At 37.3% G+C, this 19,370-nt stretch overlaps 1 protein-coding gene across 4 annotated transcripts in view; it reads left to right on the plus strand.

Moving 5' to 3' along the window:
- The window catches only part of DGKH (diacylglycerol kinase eta), a 162,330-nt gene that overhangs the window by 122,810 nt on the left and 20,150 nt on the right, over positions 1 to 19,370 (plus strand). For all 4 annotated transcript variants that reach the window (XM_064645651.1, XM_064645653.1, XM_064645652.1 and 1 more), the window contains 10 exons: positions 2,859 to 2,993; positions 5,416 to 5,533; positions 6,440 to 6,550; positions 6,705 to 6,801; positions 9,295 to 9,402; positions 12,427 to 12,540; positions 12,832 to 12,966; positions 14,086 to 14,252; positions 15,481 to 15,586; positions 16,709 to 16,801. In XM_064645651.1, coding sequence (XP_064501721.1) covers positions 2,859 to 2,993; positions 5,416 to 5,533; positions 6,440 to 6,550; positions 6,705 to 6,801; positions 9,295 to 9,402; positions 12,427 to 12,540; positions 12,832 to 12,966; positions 14,086 to 14,252; positions 15,481 to 15,586; positions 16,709 to 16,801 — 1,184 coding nt within the window. The remainder of the gene's footprint in view (positions 1 to 2,858; positions 2,994 to 5,415; positions 5,534 to 6,439; positions 6,551 to 6,704; positions 6,802 to 9,294; positions 9,403 to 12,426; positions 12,541 to 12,831; positions 12,967 to 14,085; positions 14,253 to 15,480; positions 15,587 to 16,708; positions 16,802 to 19,370) is intronic.

Below are 19,370 nucleotides of genomic sequence, written 5' to 3' on the forward strand. Positions count from 1 at the left end.
GTTACCCTAACCCACACTAACTTCCTCAAAACTTGTTGTCCTCATGAGGCTCTGCTCTGAAGCTCTGAAGCTAGTGCCTGTGTCAATAGATCCTACCTTAGAAATAAGACATTAGGCTTTTAGGGCTTCTCTTAACCCGGAAACTCACATTTTCTCTAGAAATATGTGTTGGGCTTTCTCCAGTGACTGTCTCTTCATTGCTCCCTTTCCTTTTCCCTTGGTTAGAGGAATTAATGCATGTTGGTTGTCTCTCTTCAATAGTAGCTCTTAGAGGATGCTGACCCTACAGATGACCCAATCCTACTGCCATAACTGTATTATAAAAGAAAAATATACACATGTGTAGAAATATATTAAACTCCTTGTTTCTTGGTAGTATAATTTCTGCATTTAATAGGAATCTGTATTGTTCTTCATATATCTGTGTGGAATAGAGTGCATATTAATGCTGTCAGTGGACGATAGATGTTTAGGGACAAAGCATGAAACATGAATTCAGTTATCTGCATTGAAACATCAGTTTTACTCGTTAGAGCTCCATTATTTTTATCAGAGCGTTCACAGCAAAAGTTTATCTTTATTGCAGTTATTCCCGTGACTCTCATCTGTCAGATAAATAGCATCTGCTCTGTTGATATTTCCTGTTTAATATAACTGCCTTGCTCACAAGTACAGAGAGGACAGACTGTGTGAATAGTGTTGTGAATTTTTCAAAAGTATTACGAAAAATGAATGTTAATTTTGTTTTGAGTGTTATAGTTTACCCTCTGAGGATCTTCCTGGTCATTTGATGAAGACAATGTTTTTCCATATGTTAATACCTTCATCTAAATATTTAATAACTCTCATTGGCTATCACTTGCCATTTTTATTCCTTTTCATTTTTTGACATTATTACAGTGTTTTGCCATGCACAGATACAAATAATTTATGTCGTATTGCTATCATGCAATACTGTAGCATTTTGTGATAACTGCTACTGTTACACAGATATTAAAGTCAGGAGGAGCTGTTAGTCCACTTGGTCAGACCTTTTATATAAAACAATCCAGAAAAATCCATCCACTTTTCTCTGTCCTGTGTTTAATAATTTCTGTTTGACTTAAGAAGATTGTCCAGAAAGGTGTGTAATCTTACTCCTGGGATACAAGAAAGTGAAGAATTTGCCATACCATTGACTGTTCTATGCTAGATTATCATCACTTAAAAAAAAAAGTGAATGCACAAATCCTGACCTGAATTGATTTGAACACAATGTCTAAATCCTTGTTCTAGTTATTTCTTCTATCTCTAGATTTTCTCACTCAGCGTTTTTTTTCCATTAGTGTCTTCATACATTACACCCACATTACTCTCAGGCTGAGTTATGATTGACATGAACTGATCTGTCCCGCTCCAGCCATTAAAAAGGATATATTCTATCCTTCCCACCACACTCCTGGTGCTGTTTTCCTGCTGTTGTCTAGGTGCTAGTCCTACTAATTCTATTTTTGCTGAATTAGTTTTCATGTTTTGAGAGGAATAGATCAGATCACCTTGAAATAATTTCATTTTTTTTGTTCTGAGCTTCTTCAGATGGTCAAGGTTGAAGTTGTCCTAAGCTGAAGTAGGTTTAACATGTGAGATAATTTGGAGCAGAGGTAGCCAAGAAGTGTCTGTCTATGACCATCTGTTGTGTGAAAGCTTTCTACGTGCACATGGAAATACTATAACAAAGCATTTGGTAATACCCAAGCTTGCTTCCTTGCGGCACCAATTTCTGGCTATATCTGATTGGGCTGAATTTCACAAAGATTACCTTCTCCAGGCTAAAGCAGGCACTGGCATATTCTCTCAGGCTGCATGAAACAAGGTCTGCCAGGAAAGCAAATTACAGCGCCTGAGGTCAGCCCTCTGCAAAGCTTGTCCTTCATCACCTCCAGAGGCAGCCCAAGGGATAGCTGGCCTCACTGAGCTACTGGTTACTCTTTGTGAATATCTTCTCTTTCACCCTGATTTTTTTCCCTTTCTTCTTTCTGAGCCTTTGTCAACAACAGTTACATTGGCTACCAAACCTTGCTGCCTGTCAAGGTTTTGCTGGTCGATCTTCTGGAGAATTTTAACAAATAAGTTAATTATTTTGGGAATTGCTGGTTTGTTTGTTTGCCTGTTTGTTTTTTGTGAAAAAAGATGGTGGAAAACAGATGTCCCCCACTATCTCTCTAACTGCAGAAAACAAGTATGAACATGGCTTTTTCCCTTCCCCTGCAGTTTTCAGTTTGGCTGTAAATAAAGATGTCAGAGTTTTGTCTGATGTTTTCATAACCTGATGCAGGCAGGGGGCCCATTTTAGCTGCCTGAAGAAAATACTGTGGCTGTTGATATTTCTGTGGCCTGTGTGTTAGAATAGCTATCTGTATTAAAATTGTTATAAATAGTAATGTACTATATATCTATATTTATAAATAAACATAGATTGAATTTAAGTTCAAGTTTTATTATTTCAGTAATATGTTTATAAGAAGCTTACTGCAGCATTAATACTACTGCATTTTAAGGTGATATAATACATTTATATGAAACATTTACATTTAATACATGTAATAGTTTTGCTTGTAGCTTGAAATATAAATGGGAACTCCTCATGTTGAGTGCTGTGCACACTTGTTCCTTTTGATTTATGTTTCTCACTTGATCTGTTTCTGAGTTTTCTTTCCTGTATTTAGAAGAAAAACTCTGGTGTAAGGGGGAAGGACATTTGTGTTGAAATAGTAACAGATTAAATTAATCCCTTTGAAACATTTTCAGGACTGTCAAAACTATGTAGTAATGTCATAATAGGTCTAATTAGTGCTCTTACTTTTGCTTCTTCTGCACAGCTAAAACTGCACCAAGATCTCCCGATCGACGCACAAGCCGAGGTATCCATTCTCAGACAGGTTCCTTCTCTGCTCCAGCTTTGGCTACAAGCAAGGAAAACCTCCCAGTACTTAACACGAGGATTATCTGCCCAGGTAATTATGATTTTGAAATCCGCTGTTCCTTATGCTACTTTAATATTGCCTTCCAGTCCCCTGCTTGCTGTCAAATAACAACTTTTACTTCATGCCTTGAATTTGTTTGAATCGAGATATGCATCTTTGTGTTCTATCATATAGGAAGAAATGCTTAATAATGTAGAAGATTTCTAATCATTTGGCACAACACCAGAAGCATTAGAAGTGTTGCATTTGATTCTGGAGGGTGAAAAGTAAAATTCAGGATCTTAGAATGACAGAGTGGTTCAGGGTGGAAGGGATCTCTAAATATCATATAGTTCAGCCCTCTGTCATAGGTAGTGACATCTTTCACTAGATCAGGTTGCTCAAAACCCCATTCAACCTGACCTTGGACACTTGCAGTGATAGGGCATTCACATCTTGTCTGGGCAGCCTGTTCCTTTGTCTCACCACCGTCATCATAAAAATTTTTTTCCTTTTGTCCAGTCTCTGGACTCACTCCAGCAGGTTCATGTCCTTTTTATGCTGGGAGTCCCAGAGCTGCACACACCACTCGAGGCAGGGTAGCAAGAGAGTGGAGTAAAGAGGCAGAATCTCCTCCTTTGACCTGCTGGCCACACTTCTTTTGATGCAGTCCAAGATAAGGTTGGCTTTCTGGGCTGCAAGTGCTCATTGCCGGGTCGTATCTGATTTTTCATCTACCAGTACTCCCAAATCCTTATATCATTTATCCTGATCAATGCAGGCTGTTGATTAAGATGAAGTGGCTGAGGGTCAAAGCCATGTGAAGTTCAACCCTCTGAGTAAGAGCTGTCTGTGGATACCTCTCTGGAAGTGAATAACCAAAACTACACAAAGCTGCTGTGTAGTTAAAACAGTAGAAAAAAATCTGTTCTTACCCAAATGCAATTAACAGATGAAAAAAAATCTGTTCTTCTCCAAATTCAATTAATACTAGAGAGCGCTAGTAAAAGACTGAGTTAGTTAACTTTATTAGTATAGTTAAAACATAATGGAACTGGCTTACATTTTTTCTTTAGGCAAATTTAAGAGAAAGCTTTTAGAAAGCTTTTCTTTGTTTACATGCATTACACGGTATTTTGTAGAATGACATTGTTATTAGTCAAAGTAGCTGTGTCAAGGCTGTGATCTTTCCACAAATTAAGTTAAGTTAAACTATGGCTCTACCAGTTGTAAAAATGGTAAAGATATTCCTTAGGAATATTTCCAAAGGATAGGACCAAAGAAAAATCATAGACAGTTAGGAGATGAAGATTAAACTAAATAAAAAGCTCTAGTAGTCTTTTTGGATGTTAGGTCACCCGTTTGGTTACTATACCAGCCAGTGAGTGTTGGCCCGAAATCTTAAATTTTCTTTGTAACTTTCTTTTTCAATGGTGGTACATGAAGAGTCAGCCACTGCACCACAGCATAGCTGCCTTTCTCCTTAAAGGAGCCAGAGACTTGAAAAGATAACCAATTGTGGCAGTTTGAGCCACATTAGAAATCCAAAATCCAATTTCCAGGCTTCCCCCACCCCTTCCCACAATTTATCTCAACACCAAAGAGAAAAGTTACAGGCCAGAGGCTTTCTTGTCATCCTGGAACCGGACTCCAGTCTTCCTGCGTCTGGGAGATCTCAGTTCTCTTTCAAAGAAATCCACATCTACCACATAGACGACTTTCTTATCGGCTTCCTTGCGTTTTAGTTCTCTCACTCTGGCCTCAAGTCTGGAATTAGGTTCACCATCCCACTTCCTCATGTTTTCTCCCTGGGTGCGCAGACAGGACCACAGTTCACTGCGCTTAGATCTATGCTTAGGGTTTTCGCTCCTTCTGCGTGTGACGGAAGGAGATCACAAGCGGGACCGGGGCCAAGATCGAGATCGTGGTCAAGACCGTTCTGCTGATCTGTCTCTGTAGCGTCTGTCCCTGTGGTCTCCGTAGTCATCCTCATATTCAGAGCGCCCATAAGGTTCCTCCCTCAGATGTTGTGAGTCGCGTCCCTCACAAACACTCACTCCAAATGCTGCCTCTAACCCTGCTGTGGGCTGCAGGGCTGTGGGCTGCAGGGCCTCCCCTCCGGATTTCTACACCTACATGCCATAGCAGACACCAACAGAATTGCCAACAGCTTCCAGTGGCTGTGTATATATGATTTTTCAGCAGCAGTGAACAAGTTGAACGGTGATTGGCCCTCCAGGGGACACTGCCCTGGCACCCAATCACCTCTGGGCCCCTTGGCTCTCAGGGGGGCTAATCTCAACCCATGACACCAATATAGATAAAAATTGAGATAGAATCACAATCATTCCCTGTACAGATTTAATGAATATTGTTTCTCAGTATGTGGCTTATATGTTTGTCTGTTTATCAAATACAAATTGTTTTTTTAAATATTTTCTCTCTGTTTTGTTTTGTTTTTTTTTTTAATCAGGTTTGAGGGCTGGTCTAGCTGCTTCCATTGCAGGAAGTTCTATTATTAGCAAAATGTTGCTAGCAAACATCGATCCATTTGGTGCTACGCCGTTTATTGACCCGGATCCAGATTCCCTGTAAGAAATATTTTTGTTTCCAAATGTACTGTTTTGCTTTACTTTGCTTTTCTTAAGGGCTTTTTTTTTACATATTTACAGTCTTTTTTTGATTATGTAGTTCTTGTTTGCTATCATTTGGCAGTAGACCTCAATGTCTGAAAACAAGTTGGATTGTGCCATTTAGTTATGAGTAGTGCAAAATTGTTTTGCAGCAGCAGAAATAATAGGAGACATTTGCTCACTTATCCCTTGCTCACTGGGAGGAGGAGGAGAGTAGTCTTTCAGAGCTGGGTTTTTCTGCCCAAACCGCCGGTCTGAACGCAAGCTCAGCCACCAGCAGGATGTTGAAGCAGGTCTGGGCACTTCGTAGTGGAGAAAGAAGAGTGATGCCCTAAGGACTGGAGCAGTGAGGTGGAAATTTTGTGTCCTAAGCTGTCTCTGCTTCTCAGAAGTGGGTGTAGCATTGGCAGAGACTTATGGGTGGTATCTGGGTTTTGGGCTGTGACTCCCTTAAAATAAAGCCTTGCAATGCCAGCAGCATCAGCCAAACATCTAGCACCAGCAAGCCTAACCACAGCCTGGGTGCTCAGCATGGTGTGCTGTTGCTGTCTCAGAGCTGGGCTTGGGGAAGCTCTCTCAATGTATTGCACTGTTGTATTGGGTATAGTTGAGATAGTGCTGGATGGGGGTGTGGTACAGTTTTTCCTTTGCCCTACGGGAAGTAACTTGCAGTTGCAAAGGAGCTGTCATACAACCTGTCTCTTCAACTACCGGTGGGTTTCCTCAGGGAGACTGAGAGGAAAGATCTCTTAAAATCTCTTGGTTGATACTGTGTTCTGAGACCAACAACAGTCTTGGTCATAGATGGCTGTGTGTCCAGGTTCTGTGCAAATGTACACCTAATTATCTCTTTTCCTTTAACAGGGAGGGATATTCAGAAAAATGTGTCATGAACAACTACTTTGGAATTGGGTTAGATGCAAAAATTTCACTAGAATTTAATAACAAGCGAGAAGAACACCCTGAAAAGTGCAGGTAAAATAATTGTCAGTAACAGAGCCAAGATGTTTCCATTCTTTTCTTTTCCTTATCTCTTTATATGAATTTCTTAAATTTTTCTCTTCCTACAAATACAAGGCACAATAATGTGTATATTTCAATATGTGAGTCTTGTTTTGCCTGCTTTCAGAAGTCGGACGAAAAACATGATGTGGTATGGAGTTCTTGGCACAAAAGAGCTACTGCAGAGAACTTACAAGAACTTAGAACAAAAAGTTCAACTTGAGGTAAATTTTATTTATGGACAGAATAAGTATTTTTGCTTCCACCATGTGCAGTGAAGAATTTGGGCTTCTTTCTGAAACCTTTTAGAGTTCTTGTATCAACTCAAGCTGACCTCAAAGGCACAGTATAAAGATGTGCTATGTAAAAGTTTGTTCTCCCAGTGGAGTTTTTGAGTAAAATGTCAGTACTTAAAGGTCACAAAATACCCAGTATAACATTTCTTGTAATTACCAGGTTACAAAAAAATAATAAATTGCTTAGGTAGGATATATTGCTAAATGTTCATTGCTTCAAAAAGAAGACCAGGTTTTAAGGGCAACAACAGAAATGACCATAAAATAAACAGAAGGAAAGAGACAAGGAGTCTTAATTCTTCAGGTTCATTTTAGTATATCTGAAATTTTGATTACACATATAGGGAGAACTCACAAATATTCAAAAATTGCTGACAAAAGAGAGGAGATTCTGAATTGTATCACAAGAAACACAACTACACCAGTAGAGACTTTACCCAGTAGTCACTCAAAAGAAGCAAGATATTATCATAGCAACAACAAATCCCATGTCTGAACATAGCTAGCTATTTTTTGTCTTTTAAGCTCTAACATCAAATCTAAGTCTTCCTCATGATACTCGGAACTTAAAGTTCTGATTACAAAATGCAGAAAGACAACAGGATGGTTACTGTTATTTTTACCCAAAGAGTATCTAAGCTGGATTTTGACAATGAACATATAAAATTTCTCTTTTTATTTCATGCTAAGTATTTCATATGGAAGTTCATGATATTTATATGAGGGTAAATTTTAAAGTTGAAAGAATAATTTTAGGTTACTGGAACTCTTTCTCGCTCCTCTGGGATTTAGGAGGATTTTGTCCAGTAGCAGCAGATTGCTGTTAGCTAAGGATTGAGTAATTATCAGGGAATTATGAAGTAGTTAGCAAATATAATAACAGGAAAGAATGTTATGTATGCTGCGGATAGAATTCTAATTTAAGGATTTTTTGAATCTGATTCAAATAAGATTTGATAATATATTCGCTGCTGACTTTTCCATAATTATTTTTGAATATTTCTGGAATTAAGCCAGCAAATAGAAATATTGAATATTTAGTGTTGTCTTAGAAAGTATCAGCCTTATTCAGGAATTGGAGGCAGACCTCCACTATAATACAAATGGCTGTGCAGCATGTATTAATATCACACTGTATTTTGGATACTGTCACATCTTGATGAAAAGGTTAAATTCTGTCTTGTTACTGAGATTAAATCATAAAAAGAGCACTAAACACATTCCGGAAATAATTTTGCATATCGTTCTCCTCCTGATAAAGTTGCTACAGATTTTGTCCTTATTTCCTGAGAATTTCTATTTCATTTGTATAATTTAAAAATCTTTCTGTGGGACTGGCAGTGTGCAGTAATATAGCAATCTTCCTTAAAGGCAACTTGACCTCCAACTTCGTGGTCCACAAAGTGACACCTGAGTCCAGCATTTACAGCCTTTTATTTCTAACTTGCTTCAAATCCATGCCTGTGGCTCTGCTGCAGGACTTCACTTTTGAGTCCTAGTGGAATGGTTTGAGATCATTGTGCTCACCTCTGCAGGCAGTTGTACTGCTCTAAGTCAAGACTGATTTCACTGATGTCTGTAAATTTACTCTTGGCTGAAAATAATGTGAGATTGACCTATGTCATCCCATGATTGTATTGAGTAGGACTTGGAGTTGCTTATGGGTTTTGGGAGATAAAGCCGTAAGAAAGAATTGAGCAGTTGGATATAGGAGCGACCTCTTACCTGCAAAATCAACAACTCCCAGCCACAGCCAGGGTAACAACTGTGGGATCAGTCCTAGATTTGTCTTTGCACTTTTGGGAGGAGGGTGAAGTTATTTTTACAAGTCAACAATACATGCTAACACTGACAACTAACCACATTTGTGGCTATTCCCGAAATATTCTTGGATATTTTTGACACACACAAACACCACCCCAAGCTTAATGGATTTACCTAAATAACAAGTCTGTTGCAATTTTGGGAATGCTGATATAGGATGCAAGACTAGTTACCGAATGGTTAAATGAATCTTCTTGTAATGTTCGTGACAATCTTACTGTGTGAACTCAGGGAGATTATTTTTTTCACTGCAAAAAGATTTTTAATCCTTGGTAAACAGACCATGGTCAAAGTGCATGAGGAATTTCATAATAAGGAATGTGAAAATGGTTCTTTGAAGAGTCGTGGAACACCACTGCTGTAGATACTACAGCGTGTAGATCTACATGGTTTTCAACTCTGCAAAAATCAATGCTAAGACTAGGGAGAAGAGGTTTGTATTAGAGGTGCTTCACTGCCTGGAGGGAATAGTCTTGTGTCAGACCTATTAATGACTCTATCCTCCCCTACCAGCTCTGCTGAAGCTTCATGTGTTAAAAATGGCTGATTACTTTTATCATATTATTTATAAACTGAATGAGCTTTCATCCATTACAGTGTGATGGACAGTACATCCCTCTTCCAAGCCTGCAGGGCATAGCTGTGCTAAACATTCCCAGCTATGCTGGTGGAACTAATTTCTGGGGTGGAACCAAAGAAGATGATGTAAGTAACAGTAAAGAGAAGTAACCTTCTGGGCAAAACCAGCAATAAATAGTAGTAGCATATAGTTTGGATAACAACTCTTGTTTGGGGAGGCTGTTTCAGTTTAAACTTGTCTTGTTGATTTTTTTTTTAATTGAAAATATATCCCATGATTTTTCACTGTCCATTCCAGCAAAATGTTCATAATGATTTTAGGATTTTTTAATGGCTCTATGAGTATTTTTAGAAACTGATTTTATAGACAGAGACACAGATAATTTCTCTCTATATTGTTTTACAGACTCCTGTAAATAAGGTTTCTTAAAGCACAGATTCCTCTGTTCGCTATATTCTAACAATAAGCAAGGTAGACAGGATAATCACTCACAGTTTATATCTGAATTTTCCTCCTGTTCTTTAAACAGCTTTGCTCTAAAGGATGGTGGTTCAGAAAATGGGGACTGATGCATTCACTGACTGAGAATTTAGTGGGGGTAGTCAATTGTTTTCTAAGTTTATTTTCAATGACCTTCTAAAATATTTTAAGGTACCTTTTTTCCCTTCTTCCTCTCATTTCCTAAGAAACATTACATTACATGGATACATGTCTTACAATTTGGAGCAGTGTCGCTGCTGCTTATCGACTTCATGTACAGTGCAACAACTGTAATTACTAGCAGATTATCCTAATTCTGCGTGTCCTGAATTAGAGTATGTGAGGTCTGAATCACCTAAAACTGTAGTTGCAGACTGGCTTGTGATTTTAATGTAGACAATCCAGGATTTTTTTGCCACAATATTTGGGGTTTCTTGTGAGATGTTATCCTTTCCTTTTTTCTGTGCATATGTATATTAAAAATATGTATATATAGTTTTATGTAATAACATACACAATTATATTTTTATAATACATATGAACATCTATTATTATATATTATTGCATTTTATATATTATCTAATACATATATATTTGCATATTTGTATATATTCTTTATATATGTATATACATACACATATGTATAAAAGTAAAAAAAAAGAAATATAAACATGTTTCAATGTCCTTTTCTTATTTTTGGTATATGTTAGAGGATGGCAGTTCTGTTTATATTTGGTGATGGATATCTCAAGTTTTTATATACTCCATGTTCCTATTCATAACTTGAAAGCTTCTCTAACACCTGCTCAGCCCCTGTTCAGGAGTTTATTTTTCTCCCCAGACTTTCTCAATGAAAGAGAACTGTCCTAGCTTTCATACTGGTATACAGCAAATGTGTGTGTCCTGAAGCAGTTTTACTGATATTATTAGTCTTCTGGTGACCAGATGTGCCAGCCCAGGGACATTTTTGTTCTGGACAGAGTTAGGAGCATAATTCACTGCTTTAGTGCAATGTTGAATAATTGATCCTCAAGAGGTGGTCGTGGTGGTGGTCTGAAGTGCTGCTATTTCTGCTTAACTGGACAAATGAAAGATGTTGCCTTTACAGCTGTGACTATTGCTGAAACATCAGCACTGAGCCAAAGCAGGGCAGCTGCACCCTGACTGACTTGAGCAGGGCTTGTTAACGCATGTTTTTTGGTGTCCAGAAGACCGGTTGGAAAATGACCTGCAACAGGAAAGGAGTCAATGTTGATCCATAGTCATTGGGTTGCCTTTTAAAAAAATAAAAAAGAAGGGTGGTTTTCAGTAGAGATATTACTGATGGAGAGACACAGCAGAAGACGGGGTTGTGGTTTTTTTAATCCTTTTGCTAAAATGGAAACACAAAATAAATGAAATTTCACAAATGCTTTTTCGTAACCCATGCAAGAACTAGCCCCGTAGGTGTCAGTTGCTGGATCAAGAATTCTTCACACTTTTTGCCTTGGAATAACAGAATCGCCATCTCTGCTCTTGTCAAGATGTTCACATACTCATGTGAAAAATTCCATGGAAACATGCTCTCAGCCTCCTGACCAAAGTCACTGCTCACTGCATTGGGATAAAGGCTCCCATTGGCTCAGTGGGCAGCAGGGACCAAACTGCCTTACCTTATTCCCCATCGTCTCCCTCTCTGAGCTATTGCTGCAGACACTATTTGGATTACACAGTCCTGTATCTTATTCTTCACCTCCAGAAAATCTTCTGTCTGGAGGCAGGACCTGACTAGTTGTGTCTTTGAGCTTCTTTAAGGGATTTTCCCCAGTCTGGTCTCAGGTATCTCTGATGCAGCTTACTCTCCCCAACGTGCCAACTGAGATAGGCCACGTACTGCTCAGAGGGGTGATCTCTCTACCCACTAAACTACTGGAGTGATTTCTCCTGCTGATTTTTCTCCCTCATTTCTCCCTATTGCATATCAAGATAAAATGGCCAAGCTTCAAGTGACCTTAGTGTGGTTATCACCTGCCAGACCCAGCTGAACTCCAGCCTAAGACTTGTCCTGTGGCTGAATTCCCCAACAGGACACCAGGTGGCAAGACTTCCTGTGCTTTGTGTGAGCTTGTGGAAATTCAGCACATTGGCTAGATAGGAGGATATTTGTTCCATACAGAAGCAGTTTTTGTATTTATAGTGGATAATTACATACAGCAAAAAAAAGATCCTCTTCAGTGTCAAAGCTGTGTTAAACAAAGCAGAGTGTGGACTCAGTGTTGGTTTCCAGAAAATTCAGAATATAAACAGATAAGCACTTCTGAGAGGAATAAGACATCATTGCTTCTCTTACCTTTTAGATATTAAGTACATTAACCAAGCAGAGATTTGAATTGGCCTTTCATCTTGCCTTGAAAAACATTTCTTAATCTGCATGCTGAAACATGTCATCCTCCCTATATGAGGATATGCCTTGTCATTCAGATATTTGAAATGCTGTTAGCATTGCTATTTTACAGTAATATTTGGCTATTGTCTATGGTATCTTACTCCTATGACTTTAGAGACATTGTAGTTATTCTGCAGTAAATAAGATAGAGCATTTAAATGTTGAAAACGAATCTGTAAATGAATCTGTGTTTCATTGAACATGCAATCTAAGCACTGGATTTACCATCAAAATTTCTTTGCAGATATTTGGGGCTCCATCATTTGATGATAAAATCTTAGAAGTTGTTGCAGTATTTGGCAGCATGCAGATGGCAGTCTCAAGAGTCATCAAACTGCAGCACCACAGGATCGCTCAGGTCTGTTTCTCACGTGCAAGCACACAACATGGTTAGCAGCAGTTTGGGATGCTGGCAAGTAGTGGTAGCTTGGATGACCACCACGCTATATACATTAATAAAGCACTGACATTGTTTTGTTTTTAACGGGTAACAAATTGTCTTCAATGATGAATGAAGTATAAAAGTTCTTCATTCTTGAGACAGTCCTGGACGGAAGCCACAGCTCCTAGTAATCAACAGATTTCAGGTGACCTGTCAGTGTCATTAGTATTCATTGCTCTGTAAAATAACATGTCTGTTCTTTTCCAGTGTCGGTCAGTAAAGATCACCATACTTGGTGATGAAGGGGTTCCAGTGCAAGTCGATGGAGAGGCATGGATCCAGCCCCCAGGAGTTATTAAGATCATACATAAAAACAGAGCTCAAATGCTAACACGAGACAGAGTATGTTGCAGAAAGAGATACCACTGCTAACACTGGTTTCTGTGATAACTTGATTCAGTTAACAAAACAGTGCTTACAAAAATATTTTATAACTATTTATATAACTCATACAATTACTTACAGTTATATAATTTCTCTAATAAGATGAATAGAGAATTATTCTTTTGTATAAGTGGCAAAGCTTTGTTAACTTTTATTGGTTTTATCAGTGCTATTCCTGTATTCTTATTCCTACATAGTAAGAATGGTCAAAATTCTTTGCTTCCTTCCTTCCTGCCTGCCTGCCTGCCTGCCTTCCTGCCTTCCTGCCTGCCTTCCTTACTTCCTTGCTGCCTTCTTGCCTGCCTTCCTCCCTCCCTCCCTGGAAGTTTTAGCACAGTTGCATAAATACAAAAGTTCTATAATGTTCATTCTCCAGAATACCTTTTTGCACATTTCTCTCCTGTCTCTCTCTGTCCTACTAATCATTCCTCTGTCCTGTGATCCAGTTTCAGATAGAAGAGACATAAGCAGAACATAGTCACAAAGCCACTGGAGAGTTCACACTTGTCTAGGATTATTGTGTGAAGGGTGTAACTGCCCCTCAGTTCTCCATCCACTAACTAGATCTTGAATTTAGGGTGGAGTTAATGGAATTTGAACTCTAATTTACTAAATTTGTTACTTTTCCCCACTGTTTTTAATGTTTGAATCCAGTATTCATTTCAGATTTCAGTCTAGCTATCTGCACAAAATGTGCTTGCATTGGAGAATCACAGAATCCTGGAATCATTTAGGTTGGAAAAGACCTCTAAGATCATTGAGTCCAACCATTATCACTGTATTTGTGTTCTTATTGTTTTGGATGACACATTTTGAGGATAACAGGGAGGAGATAGAAAAGAGCTTTCAGAAGTGACTTATTCTCTATACTAAGTTTTAAAAAATTAAATATAAAATTGTTATTTATAGAGGTTTCATTATTTATATCAAATTAAATAAAACAGTTGTTTATTTGTTAAATTAATTTAAACTAAAATATTATATAATATAAATTCATATAAAATGTAAAATAAAATATTTTAATGAGTAAGAATAGTCCAAGTGCTGTGAACTGAATGTAAAATTCATTTTGATTAGGCCTTTGAAAACACCCTGAAGTCTTGGGAAGACAAACAGAAGTATGATTCCTGTAAACCTGTCATTCGATCTCCCTTGTACCCTCAGCAAGCTGTTGAGTTGGCTACAGATGAAGAAGTTGCGCAGATCCAGCTGTGCTCACAAGCTGCAGAAGAACTTATTACCAGGTACAGTAAAATTAATAAGTTAATACACAGAATTAAAAGTGTATATTTTTCCTAGGTTTTGATGAATGTTTCCTTGCCACTATATCAGTTATTTTATTCCAATTTTGAAATTTTATTTTATTTTTAAGGCTCAACTTCTTTATGTGTTCTTTTCTTATGAATTTCTTTAATTTTATTTGTGTGTGTTTGTGTTGGGCTTTTTTCATGTGAAAACCAACTTTCCGAAGTAGCACTGGAAATGGAAGACTGGAAAGCTTCTTTACAGAGATTGAACCCTCTCATTTTATGCAAAAGCAAAAATATATTTATTAAAAAAAACCCTTTAGAAGTCAACTTTAGAAGTCAGCAGGATGAGCACTTCAGTCATTTATCTGGGTTGAGATGATAGTGAGCTGATGGTATAAAACTGATCCCACAGCCTTGCTTATTTTCAGGAGGTACTTTCGTCCTGAGATGCAAGTAGTTTACTAAAGAAGACACTTCCATTTTCAAAGAAAAATAAAAAAAAACCTCTAATTTTTTAAAAGAAAATATTTTTTTTTTAAGATTAGAACAGTTTGTAAAGCTGGTATTCAGTTCATCATCATAACAAATTATCTTTATCACCAAAATCACTGATAAGAAAGGAATTGAAAAACTACATACTCTTTTTATACTGTAGTGATAACTTAAGTAGACATAGAAGAATAATTTAGTGTATCAATTACCCAAAGTGAAGTTTAACCAAGACAGCTTAAAAACTTTACTGTTCTAGATATGGTCCAGAGGTTGTAATTACAGCTGGACCTCCCATAATCTCAAATGATTGCAACCAATTTTCATGTCACATCTGAAGGATATGCCTTGTGAAATAGGTGTAACGCTTTTTAAGATAATTTCAAGTAAGTTATTTTAATGTGCTAGAGTTTTCCTATATAGTTATTTGAATTAATAGGCCCAATCTTTTTGTTACCTTTTTTGCATAGCACTAGTATTCTAAGACATATAAATGTGGCTCAGTATTTTGTAGCAGCATAAATAATCCATGTGATGGATATTTTTTATATGAGGTGCTGTATTGCTTGAAGAGATACTTGCATTTCATATACTTGTTATAAAGGGCTATATTTATTTAAAAATGTTTTGTGAAAGATATATTTTTGTATTTTCTCATCTGATAATATTCTGTACTTAAGAATTACTCTTTAAAGAAATTAAGAAATATTCTCCTTTTTTAATATTTTTGTAGGATCTGTGAAGCAGCAAAAATACATGGCCTCTTGGAGCAGGAGCTTGCTCATGCTGTTAATGCATGTTCACATGCATTAAATAAAGCCAACCCAAGGTTTCCCGAGGTAAAGGAACAACAGAGATTTATGTATAAGTAAATAAGCTATAATATCTGGGTGCACAAGCTTGTGGCACAGTGTCTGTATTGTACTCCCTGTGCCCATATTAAAACAAGTTGGATGAGAAGGCAGAAGATGAAGTTTCTCTGTTCATCAGTGTCCACCCCAGCTGATACTCTTAGGTGAACACTGGACATTGGAAAGGGACATTAATGACACTTAAAATGCAGACCTTCTGGGAGAGTGAATGAGAGACAGGGAGTTTGGATTAGGGGCATAGTAAGAGTATGACTTGCCTTTTGGAAGCAGTCAGGAATTCGCTTCATCGGCAGTGGTGGTCCACAGCCAAGGGTGCTCCTCCAGAAGTGATGCAGCAGCGCTTATTTAATCAAGTGAGGTGGTGCAAACAGCAAAAACAATTGGCAAAGTAAGCTCACTTCTGCCTGCAGACGACTGTGTAGGCACGTCCCTAAACAGAGAGTGGAGGCATGACAAAGGTTGAACTAGTTCTATTACTATATAAAGGTCAATTTCTGTGGATACTTTCAGAGAAATTTTCATGCTTAATTGCTATTCAAGTGCTATGCAGAGAATGCAAAGGGGCTTAGGGGAAATGCATTTCCTCTTTCCTCTCTTCCCACTAGACAATCTAGGTGTTTTCAGGAATTGGACCCAGAAAAGATAATTGGGTAGAAACTATCTATATCTAAACTAAATTTACACATGATAAATATATCAGTTGCCCTTTGCTTCTTAAAGTATGACTAGTAGCTTACTTCTGCTAAGGATAAGGTGAAAAATTGAGATCAACAGTTGTTGTTAAATGAGACCCACAACTTCTCTGCTGGCCTTTGTCATACATAAAACTCATGGATTTGTCTCACAGATGGCTGGTCATTTGATGATATTCAGGATTGTGTTAAGGTCATCCTAAATAAAATTGAACAAAAGACAGTAAATAAATACTATATTTTTGGTTTCTATTCTCAGCACTGAAGAATTTGTCAGTTTAGAGCTAAATTGATGTATTACTCCTAGGAGAAGGCACTTAAGATCTGTTCTGTAAGCCCAAAGTACTTAGTCTGACTTGCATCACTTCAAATATTGTTTATACTTCTTATTCCCCAGAGCCTTACCAGAAACACTGCCATGGAGATAGCTGTCAATGTGAAGGCCTTGCATAATGAAACGGAATCTCTGCTGGTAGGAAGAGTTCCTTTGGTAAGATCACAAGACACTTTGTTTTATTCTTCCCTTCAGATTATCCGTGATTTTTTCTTTGCTGATTTTTTAAAATCGGTGCAGAATTTATGATGTGCTGCAAGAAGCTCTGTAAAATCGATAGGAGGATATTACATTGCATTTGTGGTTGGATTAGAATGGATTACGAGTTCTTGTCCAAGGCTGGCATCCATCTTGCCTCACGTCAGGTAGCTAGGTCATTGCTTGTACTCTTCTTTTTAATAGTCAGTGAAGTGAAGTAAGTGTCCCTGTTGAGGTTGATTCACACTCAGCTGTCTTGGAGGCTTATCTTAGAAAAAGATAAATCATCTCCTGGAGATAAAGCATTTAAGAGAACTTCTAGAGTGTACTATTATGTGACCATCTTCAGAGTTTAAGGAGAACCTGGGGTGAGAGCTGTTTAGACTAGTGCCTTCAGGTTCCGCAGATCTAGTCTGGGCAAGTAAATATTACCCTTGTTCTAATACCTGTCAGGAGTTATTTTGTAATCTTTAACTGGTAATAATTAGAAAGTTTCTTTATGTGACATTGTTAAGAGAATAAAGATGTCAGGGTTTCTATGCTGGTCCAGTTTTACATTAAGAACATACTCGTAAGGAACAGTTACGTTTTCTTAGGTTCAAAAGCAGATTTATTACTAACTAACTGTTTAAGTGTTGTAATTAAAAATGGATATTAATAGGAATATTTTCATTTATCTGAGTTAGGGTATGAAATTACTGATGCAGGTTCACATACCTTTTTACACAAGTGGTAAATGGTATGAGTCTATTTTAGAGTAACCAAAAGTGAATATAGTCTAAAGGTCATATGGTTTAAGTTCTAGAAATAGTCAAAAATTAGATTCATATGTTTTATTTCAGAATGTTTTCAAAGGAAAAGATACTCATTAGATGTTTTGGTCCAAGAAAAGGGAAAAATATCTTGCTGTTTTTTTCGAGTTGCTATTACTAATCCCCCATATTTCAGATTTAAAGGGGAATTAAAAGAAAGAACTTCTTTAAAATTTTAAAATAGTTTAGGAGGAGGAATTAGGAGAAAACATCTAAGTTGGAGATGTCATACTAGGACTGGTGATAATGGAAATAATGTTATGGAAACCTTCCCCTTGAAACATTACCTTTTCTGCAGCCAGTTGCGATTTCATCGTGTTGTTGAGCCGGTCCCTTGTTCAGGCTCCAAAGTTTAATTTGATTCATTTTTCCATTTCTGAATTTTTACATGTAGTACTTCTGCTTCTGATTCTGGTCTGTGCAAATGTCTTCATGAGTCTACATCGAGGCCATTTTTTAATAAAAACACTGCTTGGAAGATACTGAGATACTATTCCAGACATGTCCATTACACTCATTTGACATCATACTTGTTTAGAATAGTTTCTCACAGCCACAGTAACAAGGGATCCCGGTTAACCTTATTGCCATGTATTTTATAAATGCTGAAGTTGCACGTATACTGGTCCCTCATTCTATTAAAATGATGAAGTGTAAGGTGTTGCTTGATGCATCAGCTGCTCCCCTCATAACCTGTTCTCCAAATTATTTTTCTCCTCTCACAAAGACAGACATTCTTTCTCTGATATCCTCCTTTTTTTTTTTTTTTGGTCTCTTCAATTCTCTCTCACCCCTCTTTTCTGTGATCAAAGCTCCTGATAGCAGTAAACTGCTGTCTTTATTGCATATACTACTTGATGTCATGATTTAACCCCAGTCAGCAACTAAACTAGGGCACTTGGTAAGCTGCTTCTTAGGATCACAGAGTGGTTTGGATTGGAAAGGACCTTAAAGATCATTCAGTTCCAACTCTCTTGCCATGGGCAGGGATACCTTCTATGAGACCAAGCTGCTCAAGATAGGACAATTAAGCTGATTTATGGAATCTCCCAGATGGTTATGGCTGGAATAAAGTTTGGAAAAAATTAAAAATACCGTGTTTTGTCTAGATGCTTTCCAAAGGCACTGTTTCCATTTTCGATTTTTAAAAAGCATTTCCAGTCTGCGGCAGAGCACAGTTTTCAAATGCATTAGGAGAAAAATAATTCCCTTAATTAAGAATTTTTCATTTCAACTGAAAGAAATTATCTAAGCTCATTTGAAATAAAATATTTTCATATTAAAAAATTAAATTGGGAAGGAATTGAAAAAACTCTTTATTTTCATTGTTTCATTCATAGTGTTAATTTTTGTCTTGGAAAGAAGAAGGTTTTCCAAGATGTTGTAGAAGGAGAATACAGAGTAAATTGCTGATTCTTCCCATACCAGAATTGCACTATTATTTTGAGTTTATTTCAGGAGAACCATCACATGAGTGGTTTTTTTTTTCCCCAAGCAATTGAGAATCAAGCAATTAGATAAGTGTTTGTTGAGAAAGACAGAATTCTTTGCTTCATTCATTTATAGAAAATAGATGACTTGAATAATTTCTCAAAAACCAAAACACAAGAAAAGTTGTAACTTCTTCATAGGCAAATGACTCTTCTACTATGCTCCAGATTAACTGAACTATTTGCATTGAAAAAAAAAAAAGGTAAGGCAAAAGAAACATCAAA

This window comes from Pseudopipra pipra, chromosome 2 (assembly GCF_036250125.1).
Source record: "Pseudopipra pipra isolate bDixPip1 chromosome 2, bDixPip1.hap1, whole genome shotgun sequence".
Lineage (NCBI taxonomy): Eukaryota > Metazoa > Chordata > Aves > Passeriformes > Pipridae > Pseudopipra > Pseudopipra pipra.